The following is a 25,294-nucleotide window of genomic DNA, read 5'->3' as shown; positions in this document are numbered from 1 at the left end:
GTGTTCCTCCTGTTCCCGAGCCTAGCTCACCGTGCCTACGCTCTTTGTGCAAGCTATGCGGGGGTCCGGAATGTGACCAGACCCCAGTAAAAACCCTGGCACTGACTCTCCAATGAGCATCCCTGGTGGACATCTCCCAGCTCATCCTGGACTCATCCTGCAGCAAAGGGAGACTCAGAGGCTTGTGCCTGCTTTCCTACAGACTCTGCCCCCTGAGCCTGTTCTCTGTGCTCCTTTTGCTGTGTATCCTTTCGTTATCATAAATCTTTTTTTTTTTTTTTTAAGATTTTATTTATCTGAAGAGACAGAGGGTGAGAGCACAAGGGGCGGGCGGTGGGGGGGTGGCTGGCGGTGGAGAAGGAAAGGGAGAAGCAGACTTCCTGCTTAGTAGGGAGCCTGATGCGGGACTCCATCCCAGGACCCTGGGATCATGACCTGAGCCAATGCCAGACGCTCAACTGACTGAGCCACCCAGACGTCCCTCGCTGTCATCAATCTTAACCACAAGTACAACCATATGCTGAAAGTGCGAGCCCTCACAGAAGCCGGGGGTGGTCTTAGTGACCCCGACAAGAGAGTCAAGAGATGAAACAATTGATAATGATAGCCGGACACTGACAAAGAGCCTGTCTGCGTCAGACACTCTGCTCCGTACCCGGCATGCTCTGCCTCCTCCTGAAATCCTCATGGAATCCGATCTTGTTGGGAGAGAGGTCCATTCTTCAGATGAAGAAATAGAGGCAAATCGCCTACCTACGACGCACTGGAAGTTAGGGGTTCCTTTTCCACAGCAACTAATTTTGAGTGTAGACCCCAGCTTCATTCTATGTTTCCCAGTCTGGGGATGGAAGCACCAGGAAGAGAGGAGAGCCCGCGCTGTCCACCCGGCGTGCACGCTGAGACTGGCCATCCTGCTTTCATGTGGGGCACCTGGAGCTGAAATGATGCTGTTTATCAAGGGACGGTCACTTAGCGGGAGGATTAAGAGCCAACCCTGCAACTGGGGGGGCTAGAGCCTGCTCATACAAAGCTCACACTGCTGTTAAAATCACATTTGTAAATGACGATGAGCGTATGTAATGCCGTGGATCTGTGATACGCTGTACTGTGCAGGGAGGCCAAAGGATCTCCATCCTATCTTACGGGATAACCTCAGTGATGCAGAGATAAAAACACACAGGAGAAACAAAACGAAGCCGAGGACGCCAACAGTGTCTCTCCGGGCGGCAGGATTATGGGTGATTATTATTTTGTTCTTCCTTTTTCTCAGTATTTTCCAAATGTTCCAGAATGATGATACATTACTTTTGATCTCAGAAAACAACAAGAATATGCCTCAAAAAGAGTATCTAGCTCTCTGACTCCCCAAGCTTGCCTGGATGTGCCCTGGGCCACGTTCTTCTGATTCCCCAGTACTCTGGAAAGATAAAAAGGGCCAAGGGAAGAGCTATCACCCACAGTGGGGAGCCCTGGCTGGACTGAGCCTCTCCCGGAGGAGGCAGGGTAAGCTGGGAACTGCCAGGGCCCCTCAAGTCCACAGCTAAATGTCAGTTCCCTCCAACAGATGAATGGATAAAGAAGATACTGTCCATATATACAAGGGAATATTACTCAGCCATCAGAAAGGATGAATACCCAACTTTTGCACCAACATAGACGGGACTGGAGGAAATTATGCTGAATGAAATAAGTCAAACAGAGAAAGTCAATTATCATATGGTTTTGCTTATTTGTGGAGCATCAGGAATAACATGGAGGACATTAGGAGAAGGAAAGAAAAAGTGCATTGGGGGGAAATCAGAGGGGGAGACGAGCCATGAGAGACTGTGGACTCTGAGAAACAAACTGAGGGTTTTAGAGGGGAGGGGGAGGGGAGGGGTCAGCCCAGTGATGGGTATTAAGGAGGGCACGGATTGCACGGAGCACTGGGTGTTATACACAAACAATGAACCATGGAACACAGCATCGAAAACTAATGATACACTGTATGGTGACTAACATCATAAAAAACAATAAATCAATAAATCAATAAATGCCAGTCCCCGGTGGAGGGATAATGAGAACATGGCAGCTCTCCAAAAGTCTGCTTTTACAAAGCGTTTCCGAGAAGATGAGCAGGGAGAGATTTAGTGCTCCTTCAGCAAGTCCCTGGGACTCCCCCCAGTAGGACAGCTGGGAAGGTAGAACCTGGGCGAAGTTTGGGGGGCAGGATGGAGAGGCCAAGGAGCAAGCAGAGCTCTGGGGGGGAAACAGGGAAAGGGGTCATAGGGCAGCAGCAGCCTCAGCAGAAACCTGGGAGGCCCCCGTGCCTTCCTGGCCCCTCAGGATTCCTGAGCCTGTCCAGGATTCCCTCCTCTGTGAGGGCACTGCTGGCTGGAGGCCTGGGCCCCTGGCCTGCTTCCTCCCTGCTCCCTCCCTCAAGAGACTGTGAGCCTGAGCCCGGTCATCCACAGGAACAGAAGAAAGAACAGAAACGGTGCATGGAAGCAGAACTGCATTTGAGTGGTACTTCCGTCCCCTGCGAGTCGTGAGTCCCGCGGCCTGCGCTTCCCATCTCGAAGCAGCACTGTGAAACATCACCCACTTCCCAAGGCGATGGGGATTCCAGGAGACCACGCAGGAGGCGCTGGGCCTTTGCACACAATAGGAGCTCAGCCCACACACCGCTCTTCCCCGGGCATCTGCACTGAGAAGGGAAACCAGGTGCAGAGAAGCCTGGTCCCGGGAGTTACACAAGCAGGCGGGCGGCGGAGAGCACGGCCTGTATTCTGCACCGCTGGCTGCAGTGCAAGTCTCTTGGTCAGTTCTATAAATAGGCAGGCAGCAACCTTGAGAACGGAGAGGAGGTTAGCGCCTCTGGTGAGAAGACCACGGAATGGGGAGGGCCTGGGAGATCACCGAGTCTCCCGCGCCTCAGGTGTCTTACAGAAGGGGACCCTGGAAGCCCGACATGGGAAGGGACAGAGAGGGAACGAGTACGGGAAACACAGCCAAGGACACACAGGAGGCCAGCCCCGGGTAGCCCCCTCCACCCCATGCACTCGGTTCCCCCGCCACAAGACTGAGGGGCCAGAAACTCTGACAGCCACTCAAGTGAAGACCCTTCCAGAACCTCCGATTGTTGGCCTTCTCGGTCAATGTGGGCTTCTGGGGGGGCTTGGAGAGCAAGAACTTCCTCCTCCAAAACTGAACTAGCCCAAGACTCCCGAAACGGCCCTTGGCACCCCAGAGCAGGCTCTCAGGATACCGCCTGGTACGGGGCTGAGAGACGCGGCCCCAAAGGCTCCACCCACTGGCCTTTTCAGCTACGACGTGTGTGTCACACGGGGAAGGCAAGGAGACAGACGAGGGCGGTCTAAGAAGCTGGTTTCTGTCTTCTCACTGTCTTTCTGTCTCCATTTTTTTCACACAGCCACTTGCTTGTGTGAACCGAGAAGTGAACTCCAAAGGCGATCTGGACGGTGCCCCGAGCCCCGCACATGCGCGGCCACCCCCAGGCTCGGGCACCAACTGGGCCTTGGTCACACCGGCCACTCGGTCCTCAGAAGAACCAGCAGCTTCTCTGGCCGGAGCGACCTTTGCACACCACGCAGCTCGGGCGGCAGAGGAAACTAGAAGGAGCCCCGGCCGGGAGACAGAAGCCCAGGCATGGCCCTGGTGCGCCATGGGCTCACTGGGTGGCCCGGGGCCGTGTCTTCCTCTGGCGGGGTCTCAGTTTTGCCAACCAGCAGCGAGCAGCTTGAACTCACTAAGAGCTGAGATCCTGCCCCACAAGGTCACTTCACTGTCCTCTGGTTGGTAGTTCCATCTAGAAGGAAAGGCTGTATTTACCCATGACAGTCATGAGTCATGGCAGCAAAAGGATCAGGGGCTTTGGGATATGCAGGGACCGAGTCCAGGCAGCCCTCGGGGAGTGAGTCCTCAAGACTGTGCCGGCTGAGGCTGCTGCCAAGATCCTGGAACCAGATCCTGAGCCTGGGGGCTCTGGGGCTCCCTGCCAGCTGGAAGGGATCAACACCTGGGCAGACGGAGCATCCGGGGTGTGGGAGGAGGCCCACCGCAACCCCGAGGTACCATGGGCAGCAGGGGACCTCCCAAGGGACCCTAGGGCTGGGAAGACCGACGAATGTCTGTCTCCCATGGGACCGTGGCTGGGCGGCTCTGTTCTCCGCAGGCAGCTGTCTGTGGGCAGAAAACCACATCCAACACCCACCTTAAAGCAACATGCTCTGCCTGGTGCCAGTTGGTGGCTGTCACCCACGCCCGTCTCCTACACGGCAGCCCGCACCAGGCTCCCAAACCGACTGCTCTTGGCTGTGCCACCCCACACAGGTTACTGACCCTCTCTGTTCATCTGTTTCCTGGAAAATGAAGATCCTAATTCCTCTCTCTCTCGAGGTAGAGGGGCCCTCTATAGCCCAGTGCCTGTCCCCAGAGAATTCAGTGAGCTGTGGCTAAAAAGGAAACAAGGTGAGACCTAGGGAGAGACCGCTACAGGCGGAGCGGTCATCAGAGCACGTGCTCCCACGCTTGTTCCCGTGTGTTTGCTGGTGAGACTTGACCCAGGGCTCGCCTGCGTTCACGGAGTCAGAGCCTCGCGATCGCGATCTGACCGAGCAGACGGCACGGCTCAGATACCATCCATCAGCAGATGACTGCGGGGGGGGGGGGGCGGCGTGTTGTGATTATGGAAATGTAAATTATATGTGTATGTCTTCAAAGTTAATAACTTGCTCCTTGGATTAATGTTCTTAGGAGGCAAATTTGCCTCCCTCAGCTCTTCAGAGCCGACTATCAAGCCCCCAAATCACAGTCCAGGCGACAGGATCCTCCACTCCGCAGAGGACAGAGAAAGCGATGGGAGACAGCCGCAGTGGAAAGGGGACCGGGCGTTGTGTGTTCACACGGGAGACGCACACACGCTTCTATGTTCAAGAACATGCACCGAAGAGTGAGTGTGAAGTGCGCCACGAGGTCACGGGACCATCAGACTATTGTCCTCGGGGCATGCACAAAGGACGCATTCTGGAAACATCTCAAGGAAGGGCACCTCATGGTGACTCAGCCAGCCTATTTCAGGACACAGGCCTGCAGAGTCAAGTTTTCTCTCCTCAGGAACAGAGATGCTCAACCTCAGGAAGGGGAGCCTGTCTAAGACCCAGGTTCAAGTTAGTGATCAGGAAGAGAAGAAGGGAAGATGTGCACCTGCTTTTCCTGATCCCACCCTGACCCCCACCTTGCCCGGTGGGGGCTTCGTGTTCAGACTCACTGGGCACCAATCCTGACTCTGTTGACTTGCTGTGTGACACAGCAAATTACCCTACTTCTCTGTGCCTGTTTCTGCATTTAAAATGCCACTGTTGAAAGCATCATTAAGATAACATGGGGCCTGGCTGGCTCAGATGGCGGAGTGTGCAACTCTTGATCGCGGGGTCATGAGTTTGAGCCCTATGCTGGGTGTAGAGATTACTCAAAACTCAAAAGAGAGAGAGGAAAAAAAAGGATAATATAGACTGCCGATATGTAGTATATAGCACCTGGCACACAGTAGTACTAAATGTGAATTTCCTTCCTGAGTCTACCAGCTCCTTCCCCCAAACCCAAGCCCCAGAATTCTCTAAAGCTCTTATCTACATGGACACAAACACAGAGGTAGCTCTAGCCTCTCTCTTACAACTTTCCTCAGCTTCAAAAACATCCTTTCTTCCTTTAATCCACACTTCCTCACATCTGCCCTGCCTTTGACATTCAGCCCATTCCCACCACCTCCAGAGAGCCTTCCTGGATTGCAACAGACTCTCCATGTCCAAGAGCACCCAGCACACTTCTGTATTTTCACTGCCACCTATACTAGAGTCCCTGCGTCAGCTTCATACGTCCTGTCTCTAGGACTCCAAGTTATGTTCCTTGAGGCACACCACATGTTCTGTTTTCTTCATAACCTCTTCCAACAAGATATTTATTGAGCTTTCTAAATGCTAGGCAGCCCCCAGGGAATCTGTTCAAGTGAGGCCATGGAAAGATCAGGGCCCTACACTAGGGCTCAGGCAGCCTCAGGTCGGCACCCCATGCTTCTCCACACTCACGGGAGCACACACACCTCAGGCACACACGGGATTTAGCAAGAGAAGCAAAAGAGGGGTCAGGAGCTACAGCTCTGGAGCCCAGCTACCGAGGCTCCCGGGCCAGCTCCGCCACAGGGGGCTGTGAGGATTAAATTAGTTTATCTGCATAAAGCATTTAATGCCTAGAGCACAGGTAGGAGCTGCAAAAGGGTTAGGTCTGATTATGATAGGGTCTCAACCTACCATCCATTATAACCACTGCCTGTCCTTCCAGAAAGTTCTGTGCATTTTATAAATATGTGGAAGCCCACATACAAAAATACGGTTGTCTGATATTTACATAAATTGACTTATGCTTAACATTTTCATCACCGTGGTTTTTTTCAGCTAAAAAGATGTATTTTGGCGACCTTTGCCCACCAGCTCAATGACAGTAAGTAAACTCATCTTTTTGTGTGCTATGGCGCTCGCTCTTCCTGGCAGAGAAACAACACCACTGAATTCCCAGTCCTCTGTTGTTGGGCATTTAGATGGTTCTCGGGTTTTGCCACTGCAAACAAACCCACGATAGCATACTTTTTCGTGCATCTTGAAGCACACGTGTGTCTAATTCTCTAGATCAGTGGAATTCCCGAAGCAGCGGCAAATACATCTTTTTTCATAACCACCCCTGTCCCTCCCTGTTGTAGTTCCTAAAATCACCTGCAGGGGGCAGCACTATGACATCGGTGCTTCTGGAAGACCGGACTTCCCTCCTCCACAGCACTGTGGACGGGACTGGGTGGGGGCTTTCCGAGGCCTTTTCCTAAAGCAGGGTTCTCACTCGGGTGCAGGGATCCACCGTCCTTTATGCTTTCTTCCACAGGCTCCAGAAATCTCCTAGTTATAGGCAATAACCTTGGCTCTATCTTCCAACTGCAAACTAGAGAATTGCAAACCACCAAAATAAAAAAGTACCTTTAGGGTAAGGATCCCCCTCAGGAGTTTCTCAGGGTACAGGTACATTCACTAGAAAGCCATTCCCCAAGTTCTATCTCTTCCTGGTTAGGAGACCGCAGACAAGTTGCCTCAGCTTTATCGCCTGTTAAATGGGGCTACTGATGCCTCCTCTTTCGGAGGTACTGTGGGCACAAAAGGAGGACTGATGAAATAATGTACACAGAGCGTCTTGCACTCAGTAGGGTGCATAGCCGGTGCCCGGCACATGGTGGCTAGCATTACTGGTGACAGTAGAATTACGGGGATGACCACACATCCCCCAGATGAAGAAAGAGGCTCTAGGTGGTCGTGTGTCTTATGAAAGGTCAGAAAGAGGGTAAGAGGCAGGGCTTGGATTTGAATCTCGGACTTTCAAAACTCGTGCTTCTCTCATCAGCACTGAAAGGGGGTTCGGATACCCAAGGGCAACCCTCTGTCTTGGCCTCACAAGATGGACAAAGTGAGGGTCTGAAAAGGGGACGTGGGACTAACAGACCATAAACAAGTGAAGAGCCCCCCGAACTCGAACCCTGAGCTTGTGCTAGGTACAGCCACATGGGCTAGATAGATCCTCCCCATTCAGACCCACTTGGAGGGAGGACAGAAATTAATGGTGTGGACTCTGCCGCCGGGGCGTATTTTAATGTCATGACAAAGTAAAGCCCTAATTAGCCCTGTCTTCAGAGCACCTTTCCTCTGCATCACATTTTTATCTATGTTAATTACCTCTTACAGGGACCACTAACTGCAACAGCTTCCCAGCCTCTGAAATCAGTCTCTGTGTTGTAGCCAGGACATCCTTTAAAAATGCAAGTGGAGGGGTGCCTGGGTGGCTCAGTGGGTTAAAGCCTTGCTTTCCGCTCAGGTCATGACCTCAGGGTCCTAGGATCGAGCCCTGCATCAGCTCTCTGCTCAGTGGAAAGCCTGTTTCTCTCTCTCTCTCTCTCTCTCTCTCTCGGCCTGCCTCTCTGCCTACTTTTGATCTCTCTATCTCTGTGTCAAATAAATAAGTAAAATCTAAAAAATAAAATCCAAGTTGACCCTGTGCCCTCCATGCCCAAATGCTCCCACTGCTTCCGATGTAAAATACAAACTCCATGCAGTGTGTCTCTGGCCTGTGTGGCTGGACTTGATGCCTGGCCAGCCACATCACCTGTCCCTGTCACTGGCCTTTCTTATAGTATCAAATGCTTCAAGTTATTTGCACGTGCTGCTCCGTATTCCTGAAAATACATATCTCAACATACGTATACAGTGATTATTTTATTTATATCCTTCTTGGCAGATGGAGAAGTCAGGGAATTCTGTTTTGGTCACAGATGTGTCAATAAATATGAAAGACTGGAAATTGTGCGTGATTCCACATATGATAAAAGGCAATGAAGAAAATGCCAAAGAAATGCAAAAATCACCTTCCTCCTGAAACTGGTTGCCTTACTTTTAAAACTGAGTGCCAATGAAGAATTTTACCACTCCTGAAATACCAACGAATTCTCTAGTAGAATCTAAACAATGCATGAATTTCCCTTTTCCCCTTACTTGCTAGGAAGCTCACAACTCCACTTAAATATAAAATATTATTCCCATTAAAGGCAACACACACATTCACACACTTTCCAATATGGTTTCCGAGCTCTGTGCCTTTTTCATGATGTCCTTTCTAAGTTAAGTCACTCAATTATTTCTGAAGTAGGAAAAAATTAATCACAAATATTTTACAAGTAAGTAAACACGGGATATGTAGAGTTCAAAGAGGATGTTAAATCACACCAATCATACAGGAAAACAACTGCCCAGTGAATGAATGAATGCTGGAGTACATCTCAAGGATCAGACACCTTATACACGGACTTGGAAGCAGAGAGATTTTTCACAGATGCTTGGGCAATAACTCTGCTTTCTCATCCCACTCTCTCCTTCTACTCCCCGGACATACTTTACTGCTGCTGACTTTGGTCTAAGAATCATGTCATTTAAAAACATTCCGTTAGGGCGCCTGGGTGGCTCAGTGGGTTAAGCCGCTGCCTTCTGCTCAGGTCATGATCTCAGGGTCCTGGGATCGAGTCCCGCATCGGGCTCTCTGCTCAGCAGGGAGCCTGCTTCCCTCTCTCTCTCTGCCTGCCTCTCCATCTACTTGTGATTTCTCTCTGTCAAATAAATAAATAAAATCTTTAAAAAAAAAAAAAACATTCCGTTACATAAAAGTCCCAAAAGTGTTAGTTTACATTCCACTGGAACGCTGACATACACAGGTAGTGGCACACTGAGGGGTATGCTGTCTCAAAGAACAGTAGCTTCACGTTGGTGTCCCTGACAGCTGTGGGCCTGTCACGAGGCTAGGATCTGGGACAAAGCTTGCCACTATATGGCTACCCGCTCTAGCTCTCTGTGGACACCTCACCTCTTTAAGCAGCTACAAGCTCATGGAAATCAATTTAGACAGTAGAGCAGCCCTCTTCCCCAAGATGCAGCCCAACATATGCATGAAGCAAAAATAAACAGAAGCAGGTGATCCAACCATGGAGGAATGTGAAAGCACAGAAATAAGGATCCGGGGATAGGGCCCAGAACGGACAGCTAGTTAGGAGGGTGGAGTAATCAACATCTTCTTTCCCCTCTTGAGTTTTTCTTTTAACGTTGTTTCAATTTGCCTTTAATTGGAGCCTTACAAAGTAGATTTCAAAAAATCAACTCTTCATTCTCTCCACTGTCCTTTCTTTATGAGTTTGACCTTCTCCAAGGGCTCGGTGTGAAAAAGGAAGCCTTTGCTCCAGGGCTAGGAACACCGGGATCCCAGAGCCTGGAACAGGGACCTGACATCTTAAAGCCCCTGATCTCTGGTATCTTTGCTCCTAAACGTCTCTGTGACTTAAGGCTGTGCGAGAAGGAAAAACACGAAGGATCAAAGAGAGAAAGAAAATGTTGTCCTTGGGGATAATGCTATGGGAAACTCGCAAGACAGTGACAGAATCGCCATCCCCTTGCAAAAGAACTCAGAAGATGAGGACAGAGCAGATTCCAGAAAGATATTGATTCCCTTTTAATGCAATTCTTCAATTATCCACTAAACCTGGCTTTTAGTCTCTTATAATTTAAGTAAATTGCTTTACAAATGTTCTTTTAAATTCGGTCTTTTTATTCTTTTCCTTTTTTTCTTTTGGGAAGAACTAACAAGATTCTAGGAGTCATCAACATAATCACTCAAGACAAGCCTCGATGGGTTTCCAATGGAGTTTCTGGGACCTAGAACCAATGTCCGTAGCACATCCATCCATCAGAAAAATCTGATTATATACCAACATTTTCAGGGCCCAAGAGTGGATACATGGATGGAGTATATTCTCCTGGAGGACACTTAACATTCCTATCCCTCACCACTTTCTGTGTATTCCGCTAACAAGGGATAGGCCTCCAATTTAATTCACCCTCGGACTAAAGAATCTGAATTCCAGGTGGATTCCAGATGAATCAACCACCTGACAGCTACTCCTAACAACCATCTCTTAAAGAAAAGGCTGATAGGTCTGAGGAGGTGGAAATGCAACACTCTTGTGATTAAATGGCCATAGGACATCAGTAAGTTACACACCAAAAATAAATGTACATATATCCTATACAATAGTGTTATATGATGTGTATGTAACCTTCTGCTACATGCTATTTATGTGTGTATACAGCTATACAAATAATAAACATGCAAAGGTATTCAACATCACTATTTAAATTATGCAAATTAAAACAGGATACCTTTTTGTCCAACAGATCAGCAAAAATGGGAAAGAAATATAATATCCGGTGTTAGCAAGGCTGGGGGAAAATGAAGCAACCCATATATTGCAAACATTGATAGAGGAGACTGTAAAATAAGAAACTCTTCCCCAAGAACAATCTGGCAACAGTTAACCAAGCCTTAAAATTCTCCCTATGCCCGGAGCCAATGCCACCTCTAGAAAGACAGCCCAAGGAAATTTTAGAGACGTGCTTCCAGATTAATGTGCCAGGACACATTGTCTAAAGCAGCAATGTGGCTAACATTTAAGAAACAAACTATCCAAAAAGAAATCAGTCAAATCACGCACCTCTTTGCTCTGACGCAAGGGTTAAAAACCACGTTCTAGAAACATTTATCAGAGTCATGATACACTGTTTGGTGAGACAGGTTTCAAAAACTATGTTCAGAACGGCAGTTTTGTAGAATATTCCCAGTAGGAATTTACACACGCGGGCATGCAGGGGACCAGAAAGACGGCAGTCCAATTGTCATTAGTGATTATTTCTGGGCAAGTGGATCATCGATGTTTTGGGGGGTCTTTTTCCTTTGTGTTTTCCTGGGGTTTCCGAGCTCTATAATTGAACCCGTATCTCTCGGGTCATTAATACACGTGCACACACACATTTTATTTTAAATGCTTAGGCGGACTCCTCTGCTCCTCGTGTTTCCCACGAACCAAATAAGATGGCCCTTCCTCTGTCCGGCTTGCGATGGTGCTGACAACCACTGGCCTCTCACACGCGGCCCGGGAGACCCTGTTTGCGTTGTGCCCGCGCTGCAGACCACACAGACGGCGCAGGCGGATTCGCACCCTCGGCCCAATCAATGAGAGGGTTTCCTAAGTTGCGGGTTTATCCTAATAGGGGTGGAGTCGAGGTCACAGTTAATCTATTTAGGAAATTTCCACAGACAATGCACAAAATAAAATCCCAACAAAGGTCTGGGCATGGCAAGGGAGATAAGAGAGGGTGAAGGGGGGAAAAAGGGGGGGACAAGAATGCCCAGTGCTGTGGGGGTACCTGAAGCCTATCAGTAAGATGCACCGAGCTTGCCCAGGAAAGGGCAGGGCGGCCGCGGCCCTGGCTGTCTGCTCACTCGGGGGGTTTCTGATCAAACGGCTGCAACGCCCGTCTCAGTAAGGAAAACAGCGTCAGAGAGGATATGTCCATCCACTGAACCGGGGCTCTGGCCAGCGCCTTGCTAGGCTGCACACCCGCCAGGAGGTGGCAATGAGCGCACACTTTGGAGGCAGGAGGAAACAGTTCAAATCCCAGCCCCGCCACCTCCTACCGGCCTACTGGTGGCCAGCCACTTCTTCCTCTCCATGCTCGGCCTCCTCTCCCTGGGGGCTGCGCCCAAGAGCTGGTGGGGAGATCTGCGCTAAGCCCTTGCAGAGCTCCAGGCGGCACACAGATGCCAGTCCTTGGGGGCCGTATTTATTCGTGGGCTCAGAATTGTAAGCTTAGAAGCATCTTAGGTGCTGAGTATGCTATACCAAGAAGTCTTTTTTTTTTTTTTTAAAGATTTTATTTATTTATTTGACAGAGAGAAATCATAAGTAGATGGAGAGGCAGGCAGAGAGAGAGAGAGAGGGAAGCAGGCTCCCTGCTGAGCAGAGAGCCCGATGCGGGACTCGATCCCAGGACCCTGAGATCATGACCTTAGCCGAAGGCAGTGGCTTAACCCACTGAGCCACCCAGGCGCCCCTATACCAAGAAGTCTTAACTGGTGCGGAAGAGACCCCAACACAGCGGTGGGAGCACAGCAGGTAATCACGAAATGCTCAAATCAATAGATGCCCCCAGTGCTTTTAGAGGTTAACTGTATGGCCATTAGTAACCTCATTTTAGAGACGAGGAAATTGAACAGGGAAGTTCAGAAACATGCCTGCTGTTGACTATTATTCCTCTTACAACGTTATCAAAGAGGCATTTGAGAATCAGAGAGGTCAAGGAGTTTGTTCAAGGCCCCACAGGTGCACAGTGGCAGAGCCAGGCTTTGAACCCAGAGCCCCTGGCTACAGGGCCCAGGCTGTAGCATCACGGGATGTCACCTCTCTTGACATTGGAGGGACAGATGCATCCCCTCAAGTCAACAAAGCCTGATTCTGATTCCTGGCTCTGCCACCTTCCATCTTTGTGACAATAGGCAAGTGACAAACTCTTTGCAATTTTTTGTACAACAAAGCAATAAAAGCGGTACCTACTTTGAACCTATTGGGCTAGTGTGAGGTTCAAGTGAGTTCATACATAGAAAGTCCAGAGAATACCGTCTGGATTACTGTAAGCCCTCAATACAGAAGTTATTACCATGGAGCAATTCAAGGAAACACTCGGAGATGTGTAATCTGTGTCACAACCAGTGAATCAGGGTCACTGTGCTGATGGGGCCGTGGGGGAGATGAGAGGGGTTCCTGCAGACAGGGTAGCTGAAGATGGGCGGGACGGTCCACTGAGGCTGGCCTCACTGGGGCCGTGGGTGTCGTAGGTGCAGGGACCCAAGCTGCCTTTCAGAGGAGGGCAGTGCTGCCTGTCTGGTCAAGTGTGGACGGCACTCGGGGAAAAGCCAGAGAAATGGACTGTCTGCAGACAGAAGGGGATCAGATCACGGGCAGCCTGAACACCGGGTTCAGGAGCTCGGCTTCTACCCTGAAGGCTCTCAGCTCCAGTGCAAGGCGCTAGGCAGGGAACCACTTGATGAGAGACAAATTTGAAAGTGTGCCATGCTTCTAGGATACTAAATGGACAGCAAGATGGGAGACAGACAGACAGCCAGGAAGCTGTTGCACTTTGGCCTCCAATGGCAGGGATAGGGGAGGTGTGGTCTGAGAGGTGCTGGGGAGAGATCAGGCCAGGAGGGTCTAACCTCACAGGGGCTGGTGCAATCCCCAATGGGGAGACTATAGAGAGGAGAGCAGGTCAAGGTCACTAACTTGGGAAATGCCCATGATTTGTGGGCAAGAGGATGAGGTACCTTCAGGGGGTCAGAAAGGAGCCAGGACTTTCAAGGCAAATAAATGCTTTTGCTAATACTGGGGAAGAGCTGAAAATATGAATGAATGAATGAATGAATGGCTCTAAAAAGGAGGCCCAGGTCCTGGTCAGAGACAGCATGGGAGAGAGGAAGGGATCTGGGGACAAACTGAATATACGGACTTAAACCCTCAGGACCAGAAGAACTTGTGGAGGGCAGAGAGGGTTTAAGGGAGTTTGGGAGAAGGTGGGATAGGCTTGGGCCCCCTGAGGAGAGAGAGGAGGCGGCAGGAGAGATGGAGCAAGGATGAAGGTCCCGCTGGGCTCAGACACATCACAGGACACCATACCCTCCCCGGCCTGCAGGATGGAAACAGCAGAAGGAAGACCCCTCCCCAGACTTCCTCCCTTCCCCACCTGCATGGAAGGATGATCTTGGAACACTGGACCACTCTTCTCTTTTCTTAATCAGAAACCTCTTAATGAAGCCTCACACACCATTTCAGATGTGGTTCAAATACATTCCAGGGTTTGGTTTTTTTTTTTTTTTTTAGTACCGATGCCGTATTGTCAAATCACCACTTTCAGCCTGCATTTAATTGCTTTAATGGGTTCTGGAAAAACAGCCACCTTCTCTCCCTTCTCATCAAGGCCCCTGGGGAGCCCAAGAGGGAAGGATGCTGGGGAACAGGGATGGCGATGCAGCTGATCTGGGAACTACCCTGTCACACATTGGCCTCTGAGCCCAGCACCTGCCCCACGTTTTTAAGAGAGGTGGGGACATACAATTCCATCCGATCTCCGGGCTTTATTACCTCTGTAAAACGAAAGAAAATGCAGATGCCAAAACCCAAACAGGAGCGATTACATTTTTAGAGAAACGCTATGTGGGAATATTGACCACATTTAGTAAATGACTCTGCAATTCAACCAGCTATGATGCATCGAGAGGGCCCTGAGCCCCAGTCATTTCTTCCAAAGGCACCTTTTTTCTTTTTTTAGACTAAGCAGGCACAACAGAAGACTTTCAAAGCCAAGAGGATGCAGTCGATAACATTTTTCATTACAACACCTGCAGTGGGACCTCCGTGGCCCTATTTCTCGAACTTCTGATGTGCGACAGTAGCAATAACCTGTTTGGAAGGGTGAGGGGGTCTGCATCACAGAGAGGCCAAGGGAGATGCTCAAGGTCACGGCCAAGTAACACAGTCAGATGAACCCGGGTCCATCTCCAAAAGCTATCTCTAACCTCTTGGGTACAGACCTCTCTTCCCTGGATTGTCCAACATATCAGTTGACCTTGCACTTCTGGAGCCCTGCTCTGGAACAGCTCAGGATAGAGACAGGGTGGGTCCACTCTCTGGTCAAGTCTTTCTGTGGATAAATGTCGGGGATGGGGGCAGATCCCAAAGGAAGGGGGTGCTTCCCAAACCTGAGTGTGATGAAGACTTGCCTGGGGAGCTTGTTAACTCTTGGGCAAGCTACATTTCTGAATCACTACTTCTAGATTACTTAGATACACCCTTTTGGATGCCACTTTGCTATGTTCTTCCCTGTAACCTGCAGCTTTAGAATCTGGTGAAGACGACATCTTGGGACTTGTTTACGGGAGGCTGAAATATTTGCTTTGCATTCAGAGTTGAGAGGATGCTGATATTACGAAAACTCAGGTAGAGAGGAAAAATAACTATGAAACTGGCTGCCAGCCGAAGCAAAGCCACAGCCAATTTAGTGGAAGGAACACAAATTCTCAAAGGATACGGAGGTAAAGGGGTTGGGACTGGAAAAGGAGAAAAAATAAATTCACTCGTGCATTTTCGATAGAGGATAAAGCAGCTTTTAAACGTACGTGTGATTAGCAGGAACTTGGCCTCTACTTGAAATGCTAGGGCTTCTTCAAACCTGAACAGGGCTTAGGTTTTGTTTCCTTTTTTTTTTTTTCCTTTTTTGTTCGTTTGTTTATTTTTTTTAACAAAAAGCCAGAAGACCTATCTCACCCAAAGTTGGTTCATTGATTGCTTCAGAATGCATAAATGATTCTATTTTGGAATCACAGATACAAGCTGCAGAAATAACCGACTTCTGGGAATGTGGTTTTAAAATTGAGAGCAAAGCAACAAATGAAATAACCAAAGAGGTCTCGTAGGCTGGCTGGGGCCACAGAGGGTGGGAAAAGCTCCTGCCCACCCAGACCACGTGTCTTGTTTTGTTTTTTTTTTAAAGGTCTTTTGCTAAAGTAGTATCATAGGATTTCCCATTTACCAAATGTTTTTGTACCTATTAAGTCATACAATTCCATACCCATCCTGGAAAGGCAAGTGGGATATGCCTATGCCCATTTCACAGCTCCAAAGACTGAGGCAGTCAGAGAGGGCATGGGATCTGCTCACAGCCACACCATTACCATCGTGGTGAAGCATACGTTAGAACCTATGGCATTCCTCCGTGTTTTTCCCCAAGCACCCACTGCCTTGCAACGCACGGATTTTCTTCAGCTGTCACACTTGGGAACCAAGGAATCCTGAACTCGCCAGCACTGCCCTGGATGCAAGATCATTCCATTCACTCGGCAAATATTTATTTGCTAAAACACCTACTGTGTGTCAGGCCCTGTGGAGGTGCTGGGATGGGTGAGGAAGCAACAGGGACCAAATCTTGGTTTCTGTGGAGCTGATTTGTCGAGGGCAGGGCACACAGCCAACAAAACCAGTGGAAGGTCCTTCCATGGTGAGCAGTGCTCTGAAGGAAATTATAGCAGCACGAGGGGATGGTGTGGGGGCCTGCTTTGGAGAGAGGGTGGCAGGGATGTGGAGGCATGTGGATGTCACAGCACCTAAAACCCTCAGTGACCTGTGGCCCAGGGTGGGCCCGTGCCCCCCCTCCCACGGCTCCCCGAAGGCAGGGGCCACTGACCGTCCATCTCTGAACTCTGAGCACCAGCCACAGGCCTGGGGGCGTGAAGTGCCGCTTAGAGCTTGCATGGATGAACGGCTCCCATGAGGACGGATGTGCGCTTAGAGCTCGCATGGATGAACGGCTCCCATGAGGACGGGTGGGGCTCAGACATGCCACCTGCCCTTGATGCATGGGCACCACACTCCCCACTTAATAAAATGAAGTCTGCAGATGGTTCCCCAAAGGCTCCCGAATGTCAGGCACAAAGTATGACGCCTGCTTGCCTTCCAGCAGGGGGCCTGGCCACGTCTTTCAGGAGGGTGGCTGCGTGACTGCCTAGGGCTGGGTTCCAGGCAGGAACATAGGGCAGAAGGGCCACTTCGTTTCTATTCCCCATGGTGACCCGGGCCTGGTCAATTTTTACTCCTGGAGCCTGACCTTCCTGGCCTCCCCCGACCCCCTCCCCTCCAGGGAAGGAGAAAGCACCTGACACAGAGGCAGTGCTCACTCGCTGACGCCAGCCTCCTTTCCTCCCGGAGCGTTCCGGTAAAGCAAAGTTCAAACACAAGTGCACCGGCCCCGCGGTGCTGCCTCCTGCAGCGGACGCCAGGAGTGCACAGGAAACAAATGGTCTGATTCCTGTTCTCGGCACCCTTTGCCACCTGCCATGCTGTCAAAGTCAAGTTAAACGTCTGCAGCACAGGAACCTTTAAAAAGCAGCCCCCCACCCTGGGGCACAATGAGAAGCCTGTGTGAGCTCCCTGTTCACATCAGATTCTTGCTTGGGTTTTTTTTTTTTTTTAAAGGAAGAAAAAAAGAATAGGTTTTGAAAGATTCGTATTTCCACCTCCAACCTCCTCCAGCCGTTAAATGTCACTCCCTCTAATCAAATTCTCTGGTCCTTGCTGGGCACTAGTTTGGGGTCCCTGAGCAGTGGAGCCCAAACGCTGCTCTTCCGGGTCATAAAAGAATCTTGCTGGAAAGCCAGTTGGAGCCTAATCCCCCATGGACGTGGGCTTCAGTACAAAGCCCTTTGCAGGGTGGAGGGGGTGGGGGTGGATTGTGACTCGGAGGAGATGCACAAGTGCCGGGCGCAGGAGCAGACGGGCGTGTGAGGGGCCGCGCGTACCTGACAGGTGCGTACAGGCTGTGTGCCACGTGGCAGAAGAGGGAAGCAACAACACACACGGAATCCAATTAGGCGCGGGGTTAAAGGATCATCCTTATCTTTGCAGCCCCATCCAGAAGACCAGTGTGTGGCAGGTAATAAGCAACGCAGGGTGTGTCGCAAGAGGGAGGTGACAGAAAAACAAGACTGGCTCCGGGGTATTCTCCACCTCTTTCCTGTCCAGCTTAAAGCCAAGAGGCAGGACTCTTCTAATAGTAATATCAATCTCTCCCCCACTCAAAAATAAGGGCATTCTCTTCCCGCCTACAAAACACTTCCTTCATGTGAAGAGGAAATAGCCAGCTGCCGTAGGATTTGGTCCTACGCGGGCACTGTAATCGTCTGAAACCTTGAGTATCAGCTTGGGCCACAGAAATAAATAAGATTAAATTAAAGAAATGGACCCTCTCAATGCACTACATCACACTCTGGATCCGGCCAGCCAACATCTATTTAATATGGAGTTTATTAATAGTGAGCTTTCAACATGTCATTGCTGGCAAGACCCACAGGACCCAGGAAAGAGGATGGGGACAGAGGAAAGCCTGTGCGTCCCCATGAACATGTTACCCATGGTTTCCAAATTGGAAAATGGTAATAACCCCAGTGGGAGAAGCTGCATTTCAGATACAAAGTTGGAAGTGGTAATCATTTATAATGGCTTCAGCTAACCATGTACAATGGGAAAATGACAAATGTGGCGTTTAGAATGTGCTGGACTAAATATAATCACTTATATTAATATGGACAGATTCTTTGCGGGTTATTATGCAGAGGAAGGGAGGGTGTGATGACTCTAATTAAATAAAAGGGCTGGCCGATGTTTTCAACTTCTGGAACGTTTCAAATTCTAATATGTCCCTTGGAGGAACCCGGGGTGGGGGGGGATGTTGAGATTGTAATGAAGCCATTTCATTTTTATTGGGATGAAACACACACAGGCCACACACATCCCAGCAGCACCCGGCTACCCCACGCCCTGCACCCCGTGCCCTACCACCTGCAGAATCGGGGACTTGGAGGGCAAGCGGGTAAGTGAATGTGATTTCGAGCGCGCCCCCAGGGGGGTGCTATGCATGCCGCCATCCCACGGTCGTCTTCCCGTTTACTCTGGAACGGCACCAGGATTGGTGTTCTTGGGTCGAGGAGAGCAGTCAAGTTCTCATCAGCACAGTGTGTCACCCGTCAATTTCCTGAATTAGTAGGAGGCTACAAGAGAGCCAAGATTCTCATCTCTTAATCCTTAGCCAACTTTCTTAAGTCTGCCTTAAATGAAATCAATTCCAAAAGAACAAGAAAACACCGGATTAGACATTCTAAATGCCTTCTGTGTAGCACATATGAGCAAATCACAGACTGTCTGAGCCCAGAAGGGACCCTGGGCAGACTCTGGGCAATCCACCCTAGGACACAGAGAGGGTCAGCCATTGGCCCAAGGTCACACAGCAGGCATGTGGCAGAGCCCAGAGCACCATCCTGGTCTCTGGGCTCCTTGGCTAATTTACCAACACTTTCTGGCTGGAAACCTCTGAAAGGTCTACTTTTTTTTTTTTTTTTTTTTTTTTCTTGGTTTGGCTCCTGTTCATTCAAGAGAGATTTTTCAAAAATCAAACTTTTCAATATAATTACAAATAGTAAATGGCTTGCCTTATCTGGGCCTGTCAGTGATGATTTAGCAAATAGGCTTCAAGAGAGGGATGGGAGCCCCCTGGAGAGAGGAACAGAATCCTTGCTAAACTGCTCTGAGCAACAATGGATCCTTGATTTGGGAGAGAGAGAAGTGGAAAAAAAAAAAAATTGTACATTCAATCGCCTTTGCTCCCTGTGAGGAGGTGACCCTCTCTGATTCATGAACTCTTAAGTAACTTTATTCCTAAAATTTTATTTTCTTTTTACTACACACACATACACACATACACACAATCTCTCCTTCAGGATGCTCAGAGGATCTTTTCCCCCTCTTTCTACCTGCAGGAGAAAAATAAAGGTCTTTTAAGATTGAAAACACATCTCAAGAGCCAAAACACAGAAACAAGTCTATATTGACAGATGAACAGAAAAAGTGTGTGGGCGCGTGCACACACACGAATATTATTCAGCCACAAAAAAGGGGAAGGAAATTCTGTCCTTTGCAACAATAGGGATGCACCTGGAGGGCGTTATACTGAGTGAAATAAACCAGACCCATAAAAGCAAATGCTAGATGACCTCACTTATATGTGGAATCTAAAGAAGTCTAATTCACAGAGGAAAAAGAGCAGAAGAGTGGCTGCCGGAGACCGGGGGGAAGGAAATCGGAAAATGTCAGTCAAAGGGTACAGACTTTCAGTTATAAAATGAGTAAGTTCTGGGGATCTAGGGCCCAGCATGGTGACTACAATAGATAACTCTGTACTGTATGCTTGAAATTTGCGAAGAGAGCATATCCTAAGGGTTCTTACCACAAAAATAAAATAACTCTGGGACGTGATGGATAGTTAGCTTGATTGTGGTACTCCTCTTATCCCGTACGGGTATCACAAATCAATCACACTGTACACCTTAATTATATACAATTTTCATTTGCCAGTTCTACTTCTAGAAAGATGGGGAGGAAATAAACAAACAAATGAACAAATAAAATAACATTGAAGGAGCAAGAGAACAGGTCTTGTACTAAGTGCAATGGGGTCTATGGCACAGAAAAAGCAGAAAAACTGGTGATATTTGACTCAAGTCTGAGGTTTGGTTAAAAGGAGTGTACCCACATCATAAAATCTCCGACGCCGGGCCCTACCACGCTAAAGCTAATACAGGGGGCTGAAAGTCAAGACCATCCTGGTGAAGGGCAGTGTATAACTTAGCGAAGCTGGGGCCTCTTTGAGCTTGAGGTTCAGGGACTTAATTCCCTTAATTTTGTGGAGGTGGGTCACCAGCCCCAGGGGTTCTTCTGAAGCGTCCTGATGCCGCCTGCCTATCCTGCCACCAGGAGATACTCGCAGCAGAGGCCGCAGAGACCAGGTTCCGCCTCCTCCGTCTTAAATTCCACCCACACGGAAAGTCTGTTCCCCTTTCCCCCTGGAGTTAAGGTGACACAAAGCCGTATTCATTTTGCCTGTTGCTTCTGAAGGTTCCAAAGGGGTGAGTTCCGGGCAGGCTGTATCTGGCGTTGGCCAGAAGAGGGGCACCCCGAGGCAGGAGCTCGTTTGGCCTCAGCCGACCCCTTCCAGAGGAAAAGGGACAGTCAGGGACCCAGGAGCCTGCTAAGCTCCCAGGGCTCCCATACACATCGTGTGCTCAAAAACCACAGCACGGGGAGTTTAGGTTTTACGAGAGGAGCCACGGAGGCTCGGACGGGACAGGTGGGGCGACGTGCACGAGACCCGGGAGGGCCGAGCTGAAGCTCCGAGCCGCACAGCTCCAGCCTCTGGCTGTGCCTGACACTGGGATGCCCACCGACATGGGGGCCCGTGCTTTCCCTGTCCGGGTTACCTGAGGCCTTTCCAAAGTCTGTCACCTTGTGATGAGTGAGTTACACAAGTCTTTTAAAACTGTCTCTAAAATTGAATCCACAATTATAATTGACCATTTGGATCATGTATCTTTTGAGTATAAATGTATCATCTGGAACTCCAGACCTTTTAGGGCCAAAGGCTAATGGACTATTTCTTTATAAATATATGGAATGTCAGAGAAGAGGGAAGACTGATGTGGGGCGGAGGAGACAGAGAGGGAGGAGGGCAGGTGCATGGAAATCCACAAGAACCTTTGTCTGCTACATCCCCCCTCCCCAAAACAGTATCAATCATCAGGCTTTTCCCAGGAACAGCAGAGAAGTGTCTGAAATTCTCAAGGGGCAGGGGGCAGAAGGGCTGGCAACCAAACAAGGAAAGCGAGAGTCAGGCAGGAGATGGTTCTGCCCCAAGTGAACGGGCAGGAAGTGGGCTCACTACACACCTGACCATGGGTCACTGAAGAGGGCACAGGAAGTAGCCCAGCAGGCCCTCAGCTAGTGTCTCAATCACCTGCACTGAGGAGGACACGAGGCAGGGACAAAAGGTATGGTGGACAGAAGCTGGGTCACAGGGCACCCTAAACCCCTAGGAAACATCTCCCCACCTGCACAAGCTGAGTAGATGACTGTTTTTCCCCCAAACTTCTTTACTTCCTGTACAAAGATGGGCAAAGGTGGCGTGTGTGTATGTGCATGTGTGTTTGTGTAAACACCTTCAAGGGATTCTCGAATGCCCATGTACACCAAACACTATCCATCTCATACCCCAACTGGTTTTCAACAGCCCTAGGCGGTGCGATTAGCAAACACGAAACCGCTTTAAACAGCTTGATTAAATCCCTAGGAGACGGTTGTCATGAGGTTATTTTTCTCAATTAACAGACACAAAAAGTGCAGCTACTCTCAAGGGGGGGGCGGGATTTATTTGTGACATGCGGGCAAGGGCCTCCTTGCCAACAAGGTTAGGGACACTTAGAAGGTCCAGTGGCCCCATTTTCCTTGTGGAGATCCAGAGGTTTGCAGAGGAAAAAAGAGTCCAGTCCCAGGACACACAGCCTGGTGTGTCCACAGCTGAGTCAGGCTGGAGCCCTGAGGATCAGAGACAGCCTCCTCCCACGGGGCTGGTGCTAACAAAACTTTCTTCCAGGGGTTAAAACCTGCCTGAACGATGAAAAAAGCAACAGCAGAAGTGGGGACCACCCACTGATTACTAACCACAGGAGACCTTACCTTTTCCTTTTTTAATGCTGGTAAGAATCCCTGTCTTTCACACTTGTAATCATATATTTGTCCGCATTTATCTGATGTCTGTCTCCCACAAACTGCTAGCTTCTATGTCCCCCACGAAAGCAGGCTCCAAGTCTGTTTGCCCACCACCCTATCCACAGCACCCGTTATCTATCCGCTAAAACAAAACTAGATGTTCCAGTCTTAAAGAAACATGCCTTAAGAAACACGGGGCCCAGAAAGATTAGGCAGTTTGCCTAAGGACACACACGGGCAGAGCTCCTGTCACTCTGTCCTGTACTCGTCCCCAGACCACAGGCTTACCTTGACAGCCTCAGCGTGGGTCACCCGGGCCAGGGACTTGTCGTTGACACGCAAAATCTGGTCCCCAACTCGCAGCCCTTCCTTCTCGGCCAGAGAGCCTGGCTCCACCAGCGACACATAGATGCCCACGCCATGCTCCGAGCCCCCGCGGATGCTGAAGCCCAAGCCCTCGTGGGCCTTGGCGCGCCGCAGGCTCACCAGGCGCACCTCCCCCGGCCCCGCACCGTCGGGGCCGCCCCAGGCGGGCTGCCGGTAGGGGGTGGTGGCGGGCAGGTAGAGGCCCTCGGCTGTGTACTGGTCGAAGAGCAGCTGGTCGGAGCGCGGGATGACCAGGCGCAGCATGGGCAGCAGGCGCCGCTTGACCGGGCTGTCCAGCAGCACGCGCAGGGTGCGCACCAGGTCGAAGACGTTGCGGCGCGCGTGGTACGCGTTCAGGCAGTGCGTGAACTGCTCCCGCTCCGCCTCGCTCAGCAGCGCCGTCAGCGCCTGGTGCAGCTGGCGCACGTTGGCAGACAGAAGCCGCAGCCCCGCGCCCCCGCCGCCGCCGCCGCCCGCCCCGGCCGCCGAGCCCCCCGAGCCGGTGGAGGACGAGCTCACCGACAGGCCGTCCAGCGGTGCGTTCATCTCCCCGCCGAGGCCCGAGCGGACGCGGGGCGCGCCGAGGGGCAACTGCGGGCGCTCGCCGGCACCGGAACGGCAGCCGGAGCCCCGCGAGGCGGGGGGGGGGGGCGCAGAGACGGCGGCCGGAGTCTGGCTCCGCGGCGGGCGCGGAGAAGGGGCTGGATCCGGGGAGACGCGGGGACGGCGGCCGGAGTCTGGGTCTGGGGGGCGAGGCAACAGTGGCAGAATCCCGGGGGGATCGCGGAGACCGCCGCTGGAGTCCCGGGCGCGCGAAGACGGAGGTGTCCTGATCCTGGAGTCCGAGGGGCGCAGTCGGGAGGCTGGAGACGGGAGGACACGGAGACGGCGGCCGGAGTCCGGGCAAAGCGGAGACGGGCGACAGGGTCCCGGGGATGTGGAGTTGGCGGCTGTAGCCCGGAGGTCGCGGAGACTGCGGCGAGAGTCCGGAGTGGCGGGGGGTGGGGGGGGCGGGACGCGGAGAGAGCAGCTACATTCTGGAGGACACAGAGACGGCGGGTGTCTGGAGTGGGGGGCGCAGCAAAGCCGACCGCCCCGTCACACCATGCCCGGGGCTCCCCCAGCCGGGCCGCCCGTTCCTCTCGGGCTGGGGGACCCCAAAGTCTTAAGTTGGGGTGGGGGCGCTCTAGTCCCCCAGCCCCTCGAACCGCAGCCCGTGGAGCCGCGCGGGCGTCCACGAGGGGCTGCGGGGCATGTCCGAGGATGCAGCAGCCCCGGGACCCCCGCGGTCCTGCGCCGCCTGGGCGCAGACGGAGCCGCGCCGCTGCGAGCCGGGACTTTGCGAACTGTTGAGCTGCCCGGGGCCGATCTTCCAGCGAGTTCCGACGCCGTCGCCGTCGCCTGCCCAGACTTGGCCCCGCCCCCTGCCCCTCCCCCCTCCCCCCTCCCCCCACGGCTCTTCAGGAAATGACGTCCCGCCTCGCGCCTGGCGGTTGCCTGGAGACGGGGTGAAACAGTCCAGCCCAGGGGAAGAAAGGGGTGAAAGTGGGGGTTGGGGTGGGAGGAGCTGCGGGGGCCCCTGCGAAGCCCCCTCCCCTCTTCTCCAGCCACGAGTTGAGATCGGGTGGGCTCCAAACCTATGCTCTTTGGGGATCGAAGCCTAAGCCTCAGGACCGCTTTGGAGCAATTAGCCGGCTAGCTAATTGACAATTATAGAGGAAAATAGTCAACTTTTTGCCTCTAACCTGCTAAACACCCTAGGCTCGGTTTCCTACCTTAAAACGTTGAGCTCTCCTCTTGCATTCCCCGATTTACAAGTTCAAGTGTTTCTGTGGATGATGGTTGGGCGCCTACTGTGTGCAAGAGATCTATACAAGCGTATTCTGGGTGCCTGCCGCCTGGACCACCACCCGGGAGGCCAGAAAGCCGCTTTCAGAAATATAAGTGTACATAACCCGCATACACACACACAAATGGGTGAGTGTAAGACTGGTGAAATCTGAATAAGGCGGGTGGGTTGTATATCAAAGTCAAGGTACTGATTGTGATCTCGTCAACACAGGGGAAAACATGGGATGTCTGTGTATTTTTTCTTACAACTTCATGTGAATCTAAAATTATCTTAAAATAAAAAATTTAAAAATTTGTATAAAGGACTGGGGAGAAAAGTATTCTGTGCCTTCCCATTCCAGGATGAAATGGGAAGATATTCCAAGGCATGGCCTAGAGTTCTCCCCCACCCCACTACCCAGCTATGATCCAGATTCAAAGGTGGCTTTCTAAGGAGCCCAGTACACACACACACACACACACACACACATC

The 25,294-nt window shown here is 51.0% G+C and overlaps 1 protein-coding gene across 2 annotated transcripts in view; it reads right to left on the bottom strand.

Annotated features, from left to right (window-relative positions):
* The window catches only part of WHRN (whirlin), an 88,566-nt gene extending 65,048 nt beyond the window's left edge, over nucleotides 1-23,518 (bottom strand). For both annotated transcript variants that reach the window (XM_044265057.1, XM_044265058.1), the window contains exon 1: nucleotides 22,895-23,518. In XM_044265057.1, coding sequence (XP_044120992.1) covers nucleotides 22,895-23,518 — 624 coding nt within the window. The remainder of the gene's footprint in view (nucleotides 1-22,894) is intronic.
* Between the last annotated feature and the right edge of the window lie 1,776 nt (nucleotides 23,519-25,294).

Source organism: Neovison vison, chromosome 9 (assembly GCF_020171115.1).
Source record: "Neovison vison isolate M4711 chromosome 9, ASM_NN_V1, whole genome shotgun sequence".
Taxonomy (NCBI): domain Eukaryota; kingdom Metazoa; phylum Chordata; class Mammalia; order Carnivora; family Mustelidae; genus Neogale; species Neogale vison.
This window is presented reverse-complemented; position numbering and strand designations above follow the sequence as displayed.